Genomic DNA, 13,345 nt, shown 5'->3' with positions numbered 1-13,345 from the left:
TGACTCAGGGGCCTGCTTGTCTGGAAGATCCTTCTCACTCCATGACTCAACAATGACAAGCATGGCTCACAAGCAAACCTTCTCTTGAGAACGTGTATGGATTAAATGCTCTCCTTGATGGTCCCTCAGCACTGTCCCACCAATGAGTCAGAGCAGGTCCTGGTAGGTGGGTGCCCAGGAGGGTGTAGAGGAACCATGCTGGAGGAGTCTCTGACATGCGCAGAGAACAACTGGGCTGCTCCAGCTCAATGGAAACGAGCAGAGCTACCATAGGACATCATCATATTTTATCATCATACTTTATCATCATATTTTACAGCCTGTCAGAGACTGTGCAGGCCAGGAGACATGCCCGGCTTCTCCCCTTGGCAGGACAAACATCGTCAGTCAAACCAGAAGAGCCAAGAGGGAGTGGGGGAGAGACAAGAGGAAAAGAGGCAGAACAAGTGCAGAGAGATAAACAGAAGGAGATGGAAGCAAATATCAGAGTTTGAGCAGGAACTACCTTTCTTGGACACTTTCCTCCCCTCCTTAACTGAGCTGTGTTTTTTAGAGGCTTTATGGGTGCTGGCAGCTTGCGGCACACAGGTGAGGTGCACGGGGAGTCCAGCGGCTGACATCAGAATAGCCGTCATGCCTACAGCGGGTACGAGATCGACATGCAGGAAGGAAACAATGGGGAAACACATTCATTAAAAAAAAAAAAATCTTTCAAAGAAAAATTTTAAAAAAGATAAAATAAAACAAAACCCAAACCCTTGATTCAGAGGAAATAAAACATCCAAGAGGCAACAGGGTTGGAATCAGCACAAGGGCAGGATCCAGAGGCTTTCCAAGTGGGGAGCCCAGGAAACAAATTAAAGCAGGGAAATACAGGCATAAGTCTCGGCTGTGACTCCCTGAGCCAGTGTGGGAACAGGACCTTCCTCTTTGTCTTGTCTTTAGGGCTCCTCGGGCACTTTGCATCTGCTGTGGTTCAAAGTCCTCCAGCTCTTGGAGCCCTGGAAGCATCACCTGTAATCCCTAAACATCCCACTCAGCTACTGCCCCTCTAAAGTTACGTATTTCAAAGGCATCGCACCAAATTGATCCCCAGAGAGCAGCTTAACTGCCCGCAGACTGTGTGCAAGTGCAGAATTGACCACAAACTGGAGCTGCCCTACTCGATCCCCCACCAGACGAGCCCCATGGTGGCGGCACCCCACTCACCCCCTACCATCCCCTCCTGGCACCCCAGCTTTCCTTACCACCCCCAGCTAAAATACAGTTCTCACCCTGCCCCCTCCCAGCCAGCTGTATTCATGGGATGCAGTTTGCTCAAGCTCATGAATCATTCAAAAGGACAACCGTTCCCTGAAGGTAAAATTGGCACGCAGAGAGCTACAGGACTGATCGTGCTGATCTAATACGATGTTTGCCCATGAAATACAGGCCAGTTACAAGTCATAACATTTCTAAGGCAGCATATTGCTGTTAAACTTATATTCGAGACAACACCTGCCTTCGCTTTCCCAAGAAATGACTTCCCCACCTGCCGCAGCCATCGCCAAAACTGGGGGAAAAAAAAAGCTTGTGGGTGCAGACCGACAGCAGACAACCTAAAAGCCAACATTTCCCCAAAATTTACCTCTTACAGTAGACCATGCAAACCCACATCCTAACACTATGGAAATTCTTGCGGTAGCCTGCACAGTGGTTCATGGCCAAAGCAGAGATTTCCAAGGATTTTCTCTTTTCAGGCCTCTATTCAGTCAGGTTGGGAAAGGAAGATAGAAGACACATTTGTTCAGGACAGAAATGAGGTACCTTGCCCACATGTGACTGAAAAATCAAGTTATGACAGGAAGCACCAGCCAGCTTTGCCTGCAAGTAATACGACTATTTTCTGCCTCAAACATGCAACTAATCAAGCATCTGCACCTTGTGGCTAGAAATCCCCTGCACAAACCCTGTGTCAGTGCCCCACAAGCAGAACTAACCCTACACAGCACTGACCGCGTTTTACACCTCCTTAAGGTCCAAGCACAATAAATATTCCGGAACGTGTTCAAGTCCTTTCTGGATACACAAAGTTGGATGCTCTAAGACTTTCTCATCTAAGGACCAAAGACAGATAGAAGGGGTTTCACAAGATGGGTAAATGGGCACAGATGGATGAAGTATTTTCCCCAGGGTTACCCAAGAACCTTTGGCAGAGCTGGTCTGGCCAGAAGACCAGGCTGTCTGATGCGTGGTGAAACCGCACGTTTCCAGATGGAAGCAGGTAACAGCAAACCAGGCAGCCCTGCATCACTCTCATCAGGTACCACCACCGTCAATCTAGATCTGATGTCTCAGACAGCCCAACCCCACCAAGGCTGCAAAATGCAATTCCCCAGAAATGGTGCAGAAAAGCAAACTGTAAAGTCGTCTCCAAAAAAACCTGCTTCTAAGCGACGTGATCACACTGATTGCAGAGACTGACATTTGAAAAGCAAGTCCAAAGACTAACAGGGATTATCACCACCTACGCACAGCTGACTGATAGGCAAATGCAAAATTAATGCTTTCTTCTTAAGAGATCAATACTGTCTTGCTAACATTAAAATGCAGAGCCCGTTTAAAAAAAAAAAAAAAAAAAGAACATAAGAGGCAGAGTCTGAACAACCAGCTTCAGACTCTTAATGTCAGAGGACAAAATGTTGCCTTCAAAAATTCAGACTCAGTGAAGACCACAGAACCTCAGCTGAGTTCAGTTACCCTCGAACACAGCGCCCCTCATACCTGGAACAACACGTCCAAAACTGCCTGTCAGCATCATGAATCATCACAAAGAAAATAAACATTTATTCCAGGAACCTTCTCTCTTTGGTTTTATGAGCTGCAAATGCATCTACGACTCCACACAGACATACAGCACAGGGCAATCATGGAACCAGGATGACTACCCCCAACCAAGTGTTCTCCCACGGACAATCTTAAATCATCCAAAAAAAGGTAATTTTCCACTTTTACCTTCTGCTGCCTTTGGAGAGACACACAAAGAATCACCTTCTGCAGATTCAAATCAAGAGAGCATTCAAAAAGGAGCTGTTCTGGTGTTAGGTTGCTCTTCTGGCTCATCTCGAACCCCAGCAGCGATACCTCCTCTAAAGCTCTAATACAATACTGGAAATCTCAGCATCTAACAATCCTCCCACAAGTTTGGTGACAAGTCCCCAGTAAGGGATCTCCTCTGATCCAAGCCTTACGTGGGAGTGTGCGTTCACAAAAAGTGCCAAAACAACACAGAGACACACACCACATCTGCAGATCAATTCTGACCCGGGGACACAACTATTTCAATCCAGAACTCGTTGTAGACATCTGCAGAGTTATGTCAGGAGCAAATGTGACCCTGGGTAAATTCTCACCTGAAGATGCAACGGCTAAACTGCAACAAGATAAGCTTGCCCAGACCAAAACTGCTTTTGGATGCTTTGTGTTCCTGCAAGGGTTCCTGCTGCTCCCCAGCTACCCCACGAGCTGGAAAAATATTAATATGTTCACAGCTTTCCATGAGAACTGCCTCTTTTCTCTTGCTCAAAGCATCTATTTGGCTAAAAGTACAATATTACTGACTCCTTGGGGTAAAATCATTTTCACTGGAGCTATGACAACATCCACCAGCTTTCCTCAGCCTGCCATGAAAATAAAAGACTTTCATAACAACCTGTGCAAAAGCTGAGCATGGGGAAAACACCCTTACGTAATGTAATGAGCACTGACCACACGCTTCCTCACAAACCCAGCCTAACATTCCGCTCCGGTACTGCTCTGTATTTGCACAGAGTTCAGACTGGGATTGGTTCCAGTCCTGGACTTAAGCAGGTAGAGGGGAAAGGGCAGAACTTGCCTTCAAATAATGTGAGACCTCAGAAAAAACACTCCTCATTTGTATAATTATAGCCACCAGCAAAATATCATGGTTAGTGTGTTCCCAACCACCCCAGCTCTAGGAATTGTGCAAATGAGAAACACTTGGTTTCATTTAACAAAAAGCTCATTTCCAGCCTTCATCTTAAAAAAAAGCATCAGAAGGGCCTTCACATGTCCTCCCCAGCCCCGAGGCACAGCAACTTAACCCCTTTATTCTCAAGAGATGTTAGTCCAGCTGATCCTTACACACCAACACCGCGGTTCAACGTTTTGCTCAGACCCCTGTTGTGGCACTTTACAGCACTAACCAAATACTCAGGGGGAAAGAAAAAGCTTAAAAGACAAGTTTCCACATGCACCTTAAACATGAACAAAATACCACTTCCCAGAAGAGGTCTTGAAAACAGAGAGCAGAGCACAGAGGGGAAGAAAATCTCCCTAAAGACACAGCCAATTAACCTTTCGATAAAATTTGGCCTTTCTACCAGAACTCTGCTGCTTGCTTTTTTTTTTTTTTTAAACCAGAAACGTTCCCAGAGGTTTATTTTCCTTTCACTTGCTAATTAACTCATCCAGATCCTTCCTATGCTTCCATGTGATTTTAAGGGCTCAAATTCAGATTTTTCTGCCTCCTTGCACCTCTGAGGCTTGTCATAAGGCAGCACAGCGCCGATCAGAGCTGTGTCCTACCAAGACCTGCATCTGATGGAGACACTGGCCCCGGGAATTGCTTCTGCGCCGATCACACTCAGCCCAGCCCATGCAACTTGGTATGCCACTCGCTAGCTGCCTTGTGGAGAGCTAAAGCTTTTAGAAATGAATAATTATTCCTTCTTTTGAACCCCCAGCCTCCAACAACAGAGATATCAATTAAAAATGTAACCATTTTATTTAATGGTGGTAAACGGCTTAATTCTACTGAGCTCTCCTGCAGCCTTTTATATCTAAACATTGCACTACAAGGTAGAAATAGTCTGGAAGAGATGAATTCACATGAGGGGATGACTTGCACATGTAGGATGAGATCCACATTAACACAGCCTGGATTCAACAGGGCTCTTCAGTTCTTTGTTGTATTTACCTTTATGTGATTAAATACCTAATTCCACAGACAGTGCTAATAGCCATGGGATGAAATTCAGAGCTTTTATAAGCAAAGGGAGTTGTTCTACTCAGGCCATCCACCTAAGCAAGGTCTGAGCTTGACTTTACACCTCATTTCTACAAAGACCAATTTGCTAATGGGCAGACAGATGGGCTGCTCACTGGCAGAGAACAGCCAGTATTGGGGTTTTTTTTAAAAATAGTTTGGCTATAGAGACACACAAGGCACAGTTTTCACAATGGTACTAACAGTACACGAATGGAAACGTCAACCCTGGGGATCATTTTTAGGAAGGGTAAGGCCTGATATGCAAGAGGAGACCAAACAGCATCACCTTTCCTGGGATGAGGTGGTAAGCATTGTCTTTAAAAGCAAGAACACAACTGTCTGTACATGCTCAGGGGCAAAGTTTGGTGTCCAAGGAGCTACTAACCTCAACAGACCATGCATGGACAAGAGCCAGAGGAAGGAGAGGGTTAATAGATATTCTGCAATGCCTGAAATAGGTACAGAAAACCTCAGAAAATATCATACACCACGTCTTTTCCACTCCTCTGCCCCTAGGTTACCATGTTATGATACATTTTGGAGTCGGTGTTGGTACAGAGATGACACCTGCTCTCAGCAGAACCCCCACTTCCTCAGGCACCACCACACCGGGGCCCGCGTTTTGGTGCTGGCTGAGCCAAACCAGAGCAAATGCACCGACGGTTTTTGGCATGGAAACGCTCCCACTGAAAGCTGCAAGCGTGAGTTATCGTTTTCAAGGCAACAGCATTTCACGTTTAACAGGCAAATCTACTCTGAAAAGGAGCATTGAAAACTGGCACTTTCATCCCTCCCAGGCACACTCCTTGGGTATATTTGGTTTTGTATTCACAGGTCTAGATGATAACAAGCAAGCCTGTATTCTGCTGCCACAGGAGACAATGTCTGATTCAACTTCTGTCTCCTCCTTTCCCCATGACAAAGCACCACAATCATTTTTTAAGCTAAAGACCACCTGAGCTTTTATAATAAAACCACATTAAAAAAAAATCACTTTAAAAAACAGATTAAAAAAATCATCTTACACCACTTTTCCTCCTTGACTTGAAATAGCAAGTAACAGCAAGCACTGAGCTTGATCTGTGCGCTTCCCTGCTGCTACTTGTTCATCCACACATACAGGAGAAGATGAATACCCAAAGCCCAAATAAACCCACTCATTTTGAGAGCCTCAGGACCAGCACTGATGAGAAAAAGTTACTAAGGTTTGACCATCCCATTCTCTCCCAAATTTGCCCTTTCTGAAAAATCTTTGGGCCTAAAATCCAAATGCCAGCAACATTTCAGACTCTTACTGAAAACTAACAAAGGAAAATAAGTGTAAAAGGTAAAGTGCCTGCTCCTGTAACCCTGGGGACAGAGCGGGATCCTTACCTGCCAGTGCCTGGTTCACCTTGCTGGGTTTGGGCATCTTGACTGGCAGGCTTGGGGCACTAGAGAGAGAAAAGAAAAAAGGGACCAGTTTAATAGCACAGATAATCACTAACAGAACAGACAATTCAGCAGCACACTATTTTCTGCTGAGTGCCAAGGGCCTGGATACGTTAACAGGGACTAATTGCCCCAACAAGTCCCACCTGGGACACCCACCCAAGCACCCTCTGCCTACTGGTCCAGCAGCTGCATTTAAGAAGCCCAGTCCTTGTCAGATCTATCTAGTAGGTTTATTTATCTCCAAGGTAGACCTCAGATCTATATTGGTAGCTGTCCCCAGTTCCGTCTCCTCCTGGCTGGCTGCTGGGCCTGGCTCATCCTTTCCTTTTGCTGGGACCTGTTGGTGGACCCTGTTGTCACCCCCCTGCTCTGGTCCCGGGATGCATCCCTGCTCTTGCTGCTTCACCACAGAGCTTCCCATGAGCAGCTGACCTGTGTTACAACAGACTGCCGTGCCAGCAGGTCCACGGCATGAACACGCAGCCAGGAACCACTGGGATGCAGGGATGCAGCAAAGTTCATCTTAACCTTCCAGGTGACTTGGTCTCTAGCCAGAGAAACAAACTCACCAGAGCGTGAACCCCCATGGTCTATGAGAAGTTGCAGCTGTACAGATCAAAGGAAGCATTATCAGCCCCTGCTGCTTTCCCGATGGGGAAACTGAGGCAGGGAAAGGGCAAGAAAAGTACTTGAGCACACACAGCTGCAGCCCTGGGTTGAACAGAATCAAGCCTTGACTCTACCTGTTCATCCCAAAGGTTACTGCAAGATGTGGGAACAAAGGAGGAAAGGCTGAAGGAGACTTGGAAGAGTTTGGCACCCACCTGCCTTTGGAAACCAAGAGGATCTGGACACCAAGCATCCCTTTCGGATTTATAACCTACTTGTTTTGGCATTGATGCCCAGCACTGGTAGCTGCACCTCAAGCTCGTTTGGGACACAGGGGCAGCCAGGGTCATGCAATTAGCTGATGGCAGCGGTTAGGAAGGAAATGGTGAGCATCAGTATGATGGGGTCACAAGAGGAGAAAGCAAGCTGGATGCACACAAGCAGAGCAGGAACATTTGAAATCCAATGTGCTGGCAGATGTCACCCACGGACTTTGTCTCAAAGGACTGCCCAAAACACCTCAAATTCCATCAAACCTGGCCAGCTCCTTGTGCATTCACAGAGCAGACTAAGGCGGTCAAGTGCCCAAATGCCACCCACTATCTAGGGAGGAAACTTAATTCCCTCCAGCTGGGATGCAAAAGCTGTGACTGTGCCCAAAATAGCATCACGGACAGAGATCACCGTCTTCAGCCTTGCTAAAATCTTTGTCCATGTTTACATGACAATGACCAGAGCCAAACAGATGCATGAGTGACACCTCTTTCGCCTTGATGACAGGGACGCACGCCCACCTCCCTCTTCTCCTACCTGCCGCGGTTTGAAATAGGTTCCCACGTGTGTGCTGAGCTCCCTGGAGAAACCCTCGGGCCCGACCCAGGGCTTGGCGCTGCGCTGACAGCCTGGCCAAGCGAGACTGGCTCTTCCAGACCCTTAAAAAGCTCTCCAGACCGCAGAGGTTTCCCTTCTGCCTGTTTCAAAGACTGTGTTTTCCCCTCTGCTGCCCCTGATTTTGCAATGTCTTCAAATGATGCAACAGACTGTTCTTGCCACAGCCCAATTCAAACCCATTGAACACAGTGGAAATCCTCCCCTCAGTTTCAAAGGGCTTTGAATCAGATGCCGTGACGTCTCTTTATGACTTTCTTTTCTTTCCTGATTCAGCCTCTGTCACAACTCTTTCTCAGGTATTTCCCTCCTCTGTCTCGTGCCTTTACTTCGATTCTGCTCCAGCCTATGATGCTCTCCAGATGATGGGCAGTAGCAGGGCTGCTCCCCCTCCAGCTGCACACAAGGAGGGTACAAGGAACTGGAGAGACCTGCTCCCAAAAATCAGTGAGGTCTCCTCCGAAGGCAAGAGGGTGCCTGGCGCCCCCTCCACCCTGGTCTGTGACCCTGCTGGTGAGTGGTACTGAAGAGCTTGCGCTTCATCGTCGTACCATGAAGCACAGGAGCAACCTTGGATACTTTTGCTTGCCCGTGGAAGGTAAAAATACAAGAGAACACAAAGTGGAACCTTCTGCTCTGCCAGAAAAGCAGCCAGGAGATCCCAGAGTCCTTACACCTGCGGCTGAGGAAAGCAAACCCAGAGCTGCTCTGCGAAGGGACCACGGGTAACAACGCTTCGAGACAACCGGCAGAGAAATTCCTCACTCTGCATTGCAAGGCTCAAGCCCAAGTCACCCAGGAGCTAGAGCTTCTATGCAGTGAGAAGAAGAGCCCTCGAGATTTGCAGAGGGAAATGGATGAGCAATTGATGCATTTTGCAAGCAATCAAGTTTTGGAAGCTGCGAGTGCACTGCAGATAGATCACTACCCGTCAGCCAGGAAACAGCTGCTGATCAGCTGTACTCCTGGTGTAAAGGCAAAGTGTGTTGGCTTTGACTGCTGGGAGGCTTTATACCAACTGATGTGATGATGGAGGAATCAAACACTTCTTATATGGGCTAAACACACACACATTCTGAGAGCAGCATCTCAGCTAACAATGTTGTAGGATGCGCTTGCACAGTGATTTCTTTTACATCTGCAGAAAGCCCAGAGCTGGGACTCATGAAATCAAGGGCAACCCATGCTGCTTTGAGGCAGCTCTGCCACAACACTGCCCGGGTAGATTTGCAGCCATAGAATGTGGGAAGATGTGTTGCCACGCCAAAAAAGGTGCAAAAACGCTACTTGGAGCATACCCTGGGTCTGAGGTGGGTTTATTTGGAGGAGGAAGATGAAGAGGTAACAAGGAAGAGTATTGCTATTGCAGTATAAGACGGGCTGTGTCTCAAAAGCAGGCTTGCCAGCAGCAGAACGGACATATTTAGTCCATGAGTTCAGACTTGAGCTACTCCAGTATCGCTGTGCTGGCGCTGGCTTCTGGGACAGAGCTGGAGCACGGTCCTGGAATTTTGTCCTGCCGTTCTCTGCAGCTCCTGCTCTCCAGCTGCTCCGTACACTGAGGTGACTGAGTGCAGCAGGGGTCACCAGGTTGTGAAGAAAGGGACACAAAATAAGACCCTGTCCTCTAAGAGTCAGGAAGAAGATCCTGATCAGATTTGCCATCGCTGGTTCCCTAAGCAGAGCATAGAAATCCGCTAGAAGAGTTAGACAGGGCAGACTGATACTTCAGCATGACAAAATGAGTCGCTTCTCCAGAATTTCAAGATACTGCAACACGGGTGAGACAGCAAAGCACAAGACTGGAGAGGAAGTGTGCTGTCCATGATGCTGCCGCTTCCAATACTGGGCGGATGAGTTTGAGCTGAACATCACCTAAGCTGCACGTACACAAAGGTCTAACCGCCCTCCCAGGGCCAACTGAGTACACGACAACACTAATGACCATCCAGCAGTTGCTCCCCTACCTTTCTTCTCAAGACGATGCCAAAACCCAGACCGAATCTCTCTAAAGGAGGGCTTTTCGGTGCGCTGCACGCAGCCACGTGGATCTGTGGTTTTGCTCCTGGCACCAGCCAGAGGAGATTCCCCTGGTGCTCCTTGGGAAGAGCACCTGGCAGCAGAACCACGCTGGCTACGAGGGCTATGGAACCAGTCACAATGGGCCCAGCAGAACCAGAACTGAGCAGAACCCCTCCTTGCCACCCAAGGAATTCGTGGCTGCGCCTACAGACAAAGCGGCTGGAAGATGCCAAAGAGGAGTGAGAAAGGAAAGGCCTTGCCCAGGTTCTGGTCCCTTGCTTATACCTCCTGATCCTACAAAGCATGGGCATTCCCCACAGGAGATCTGGGGGACACAGCACCAGACCCTTCCAAGGAATACTATGATACTATAAACATCCTTCCTCAGTCCCCAAGGCCCCCATTCCCCATGCTTTTAAACAAAATCTCCCCACCTCCAAGCTGCCTGCTTTATTTGTAGGCACCACCTAGACCAGCACCCAGAGCCACATAAGCCCAGAGAGGCCAGTGGAGCCACAGCAGGGATCTGCCTGCCTGGGGCACTAATTAATACATCCCCTGGCAGATTGCTTCCTGCAGCTTTACTTGCTCGTATTACAAGCCGGGCACTCCTTACTGCATTTCGGGAGCACCTGTCTCTGTAATTATCCTGCACAGTGCAGGGAGTGGGGCAGCTCTTGCCCCAGGGATGGATGCTTTTCCACCGGGGGGAAGGATGATGCCAGGAGGTGGCTGGGAGCTGGTCCCTGCTTCACAGATCTGGGTAACAGCACTGAGAGAAGGACACGGCCCTTGCCGTGGCATGTTCCATCTGCAAATTTCAGTGCTGTGAGAGAGGCCAGATTCGTTAACTGTGTTTAATACACAGGAGGAAACTAATGCACCAAGAAGCAAAATAACTTGCCCACATGTATTTAATACATCAGCAGCAGAGTCAAGGATATTAGCGTCTGTTTAAGCCTTGGCACTCCTCTCTGGGTTTTCCAGGGACTTTGACCCTTTTCAGAGCAAGGGGAAATTAAACCTGTGTTTTGAAGTGCCTGAGCTCCACCCTCTCTCACCCCAGCATCCACCCTCCAGCAAGCAGGAAATATATTTAATCACTGCAGATGCCACAAACACTCAGGCATGCCTGTGCTACTAACAGCCCGCACTGGGGGATATTCCTGACTGTGTATTAGATGTTAAGGAAGAAATAATTGTCACAGCCACACAGGGACTTAGGCAGCTTTCCAGGATGAGCTGCACCTCTTTCTCGGCCCTGCAGGAGAGCTGTTTGCTTCACTGCTGCCATTTTCAGCTGTGTTTCCTAGCAAAACTGGGTGTACACAACCACACCGTCTTTCAGCCTCTCCCTAATAGCTTTTGAGCCCTTCTGCCAGTTGCAGCTCAGCTCCGAGAGGCAAGAGCTGGGTCATCCCTGCAAGCCTTGTGAAGATAAGCAGTTTTGCACATGCAAGCAATCTGCCAGGGCTGCTTTGGAGCTAAAGGCTGCGGGGTGAACGCAACACAACTTTTATTAGACACCCGAGGATCCACCATGGCCCGCTGTTCCCTTCAGCCTCCAAGCATGGGCCAGCACAGGAACTGCACAGCACAGCTTAGGGAAATGAGCAATGCTGGATGCAGACAGAAAAACTTGGTGGGATAATTAGTGCAGGATAATTACACTTTACCTTCAGAAAGGCCAAGCTATTCAGTGATGCAGGAGGAGAGAGGGCAGGGACTACAAGGGAAGGGGAACGAACACCAAAGGGGAAAGATGGGGATAAAATAACCCAGGAATGTTCTGGGCTTAGGAATTAAATGAAGCATATTGTTAGAGTTTGCTACTCGGGTTTCCCCTAATTCACAGAAATTAGAGTACTTTTTGCTGGAACATGGATTTCGGGAGCCTGAGGCTGTAACCCCAGCCAGGAGCAATTACACCCGCCCAGCGGCATTTCTGACTCAAACCCAGCACAGGCTGACAGGGCAAAAGCCACCGAGCTGTCAGCTGGTGCTGAAAAACTCCCTTCCACATACAGCACTAATACTGGAAGGTGGAGATTGTCCCCCTGCGTGCATTTGTCTGTCTGGCAGGGAGGAAGGGGAGCAACCCTGGCAAAACTAATCCCAAAGGGCTGGAGATCCAGACATTGCACATCATCCATGAAAAGCCACCAACACGGAGCTTTGTTGTGCCCTTTTCTGGGGTTCGTTTGGGTATTTCAGCCCTATTTAAAGGTAACTGGAACCGAGAAGCATGGCAGATGCTTAAGATGTCATGAAAAAAAATCAGCAGGTGCAAAGAAAGCACCAGAAAAAAGACCGTGAGAACAAAGAACAGGATGCAGGAAGTTACTTCACTCAGGTGACCTCGAAGAGGGAAAGTCCTGATACGACAATACAGAAAATATCTCAAGATTCACTGTCTTGCTTAAAATATGAGATTCAAAATAAACCTCAAACCCCTGTGCCTTGTGTAATTAGCAGAGTGTGCTTTCAACACTCTTCTAGATCTCTTATCTCTGTATTTACTCAGGGTAGCTTGGACAGGTAAATCAGCCCTGGCAAGTTTCCCTTTAGTTTTTTGGGTGCTCACACAGTGGTTCAGCACCTGGATTATTTACGGTGAAATGCATATACTGCTCTGTACAGCTCCAACCCTTTACAGAGGGAGCAGTCAGACAGCCCTTGCTTGGTCCTCGATTTACGTTGACAGATAGTGCAAGTATTGTCACCCAGCCAGGAGAGGGTCACTGAGGAAAGATGAAGGGGAAGGACGTGGCAAACGAACCTTGCAAGGCGAGACTCAGCTGGATTTTAAATCACTTAGAGTCCTGCTTGTGCTTCCAGTCCCCCAACATCATAACAGTGAAGCACCACAGCACCTTAACATGTGTGAAATGAACCTCTTCAGCGATTATCCAGTGGCATCTCTGCTCTGCATCAGCATCTAGCCTGGTGAATAGCATGGACACCACCCAGAGTGTTAGTGTCACCCCACTGATCTGGGATAGAGAGGGACCAACATGGTTCCAGGTGTCAAAGGAAGGGGGAGTAAATTACTGATTTGGTTTTCTAAACATCTTCACAGGGGATTTTTTAAAAATCCTTGATTAAATCTATGTCTTTGTGGGGTTTTTTGTTCTTTTCTTTTTTTCCCCTGCTTGTTCACCTTAAAAATGTCCAACATGAACTTCCTGATTTTGTTAGATTTTGTTAGGTCTCAGCCACATGCAGTGAGTCCTGTGGTCCCTCCTTGCAGGGGAAGACCTTTGAACACAAAGCAATTTTCCACTCTATGTTTCCTGTGTATTTTGAATTAACTAAAGGTATTCAGAAGTCCCCTTTTCATTC

The 13,345-nt window shown here is 47.9% G+C and overlaps 1 protein-coding gene across 6 annotated transcripts in view; it reads right to left on the bottom strand.

Annotated features, from left to right (window-relative positions):
* The window catches only part of DTX2 (deltex E3 ubiquitin ligase 2), a 32,367-nt gene that overhangs the window by 9,663 nt on the left and 9,359 nt on the right, over window positions 1–13,345 (bottom strand). For 4 of the 6 annotated variants that reach the window (XM_065646932.1, XM_065646933.1, XM_065646935.1 and 1 more), the window contains 2 exons: window positions 6,425–6,483; window positions 506–637 (listed from right to left, as the gene is read on the bottom strand). In XM_065646932.1, the coding sequence (XP_065503004.1) occupies window positions 506–637; window positions 6,425–6,483 (191 nt within the window). The remainder of the gene's footprint in view (window positions 1–505; window positions 638–6,424; window positions 6,484–13,345) is intronic. The other 2 variants (XM_065646936.1, XM_065646937.1) reach the window with 1 other exon arrangement.

This window comes from Caloenas nicobarica, chromosome 17, assembly GCF_036013445.1.
Source record: "Caloenas nicobarica isolate bCalNic1 chromosome 17, bCalNic1.hap1, whole genome shotgun sequence".
NCBI classification, from domain to species: domain Eukaryota; kingdom Metazoa; phylum Chordata; class Aves; order Columbiformes; family Columbidae; genus Caloenas; species Caloenas nicobarica.
Note: the sequence above shows the minus strand (reverse complement) of the source record. Positions and strands in the feature narration are given on the sequence as shown.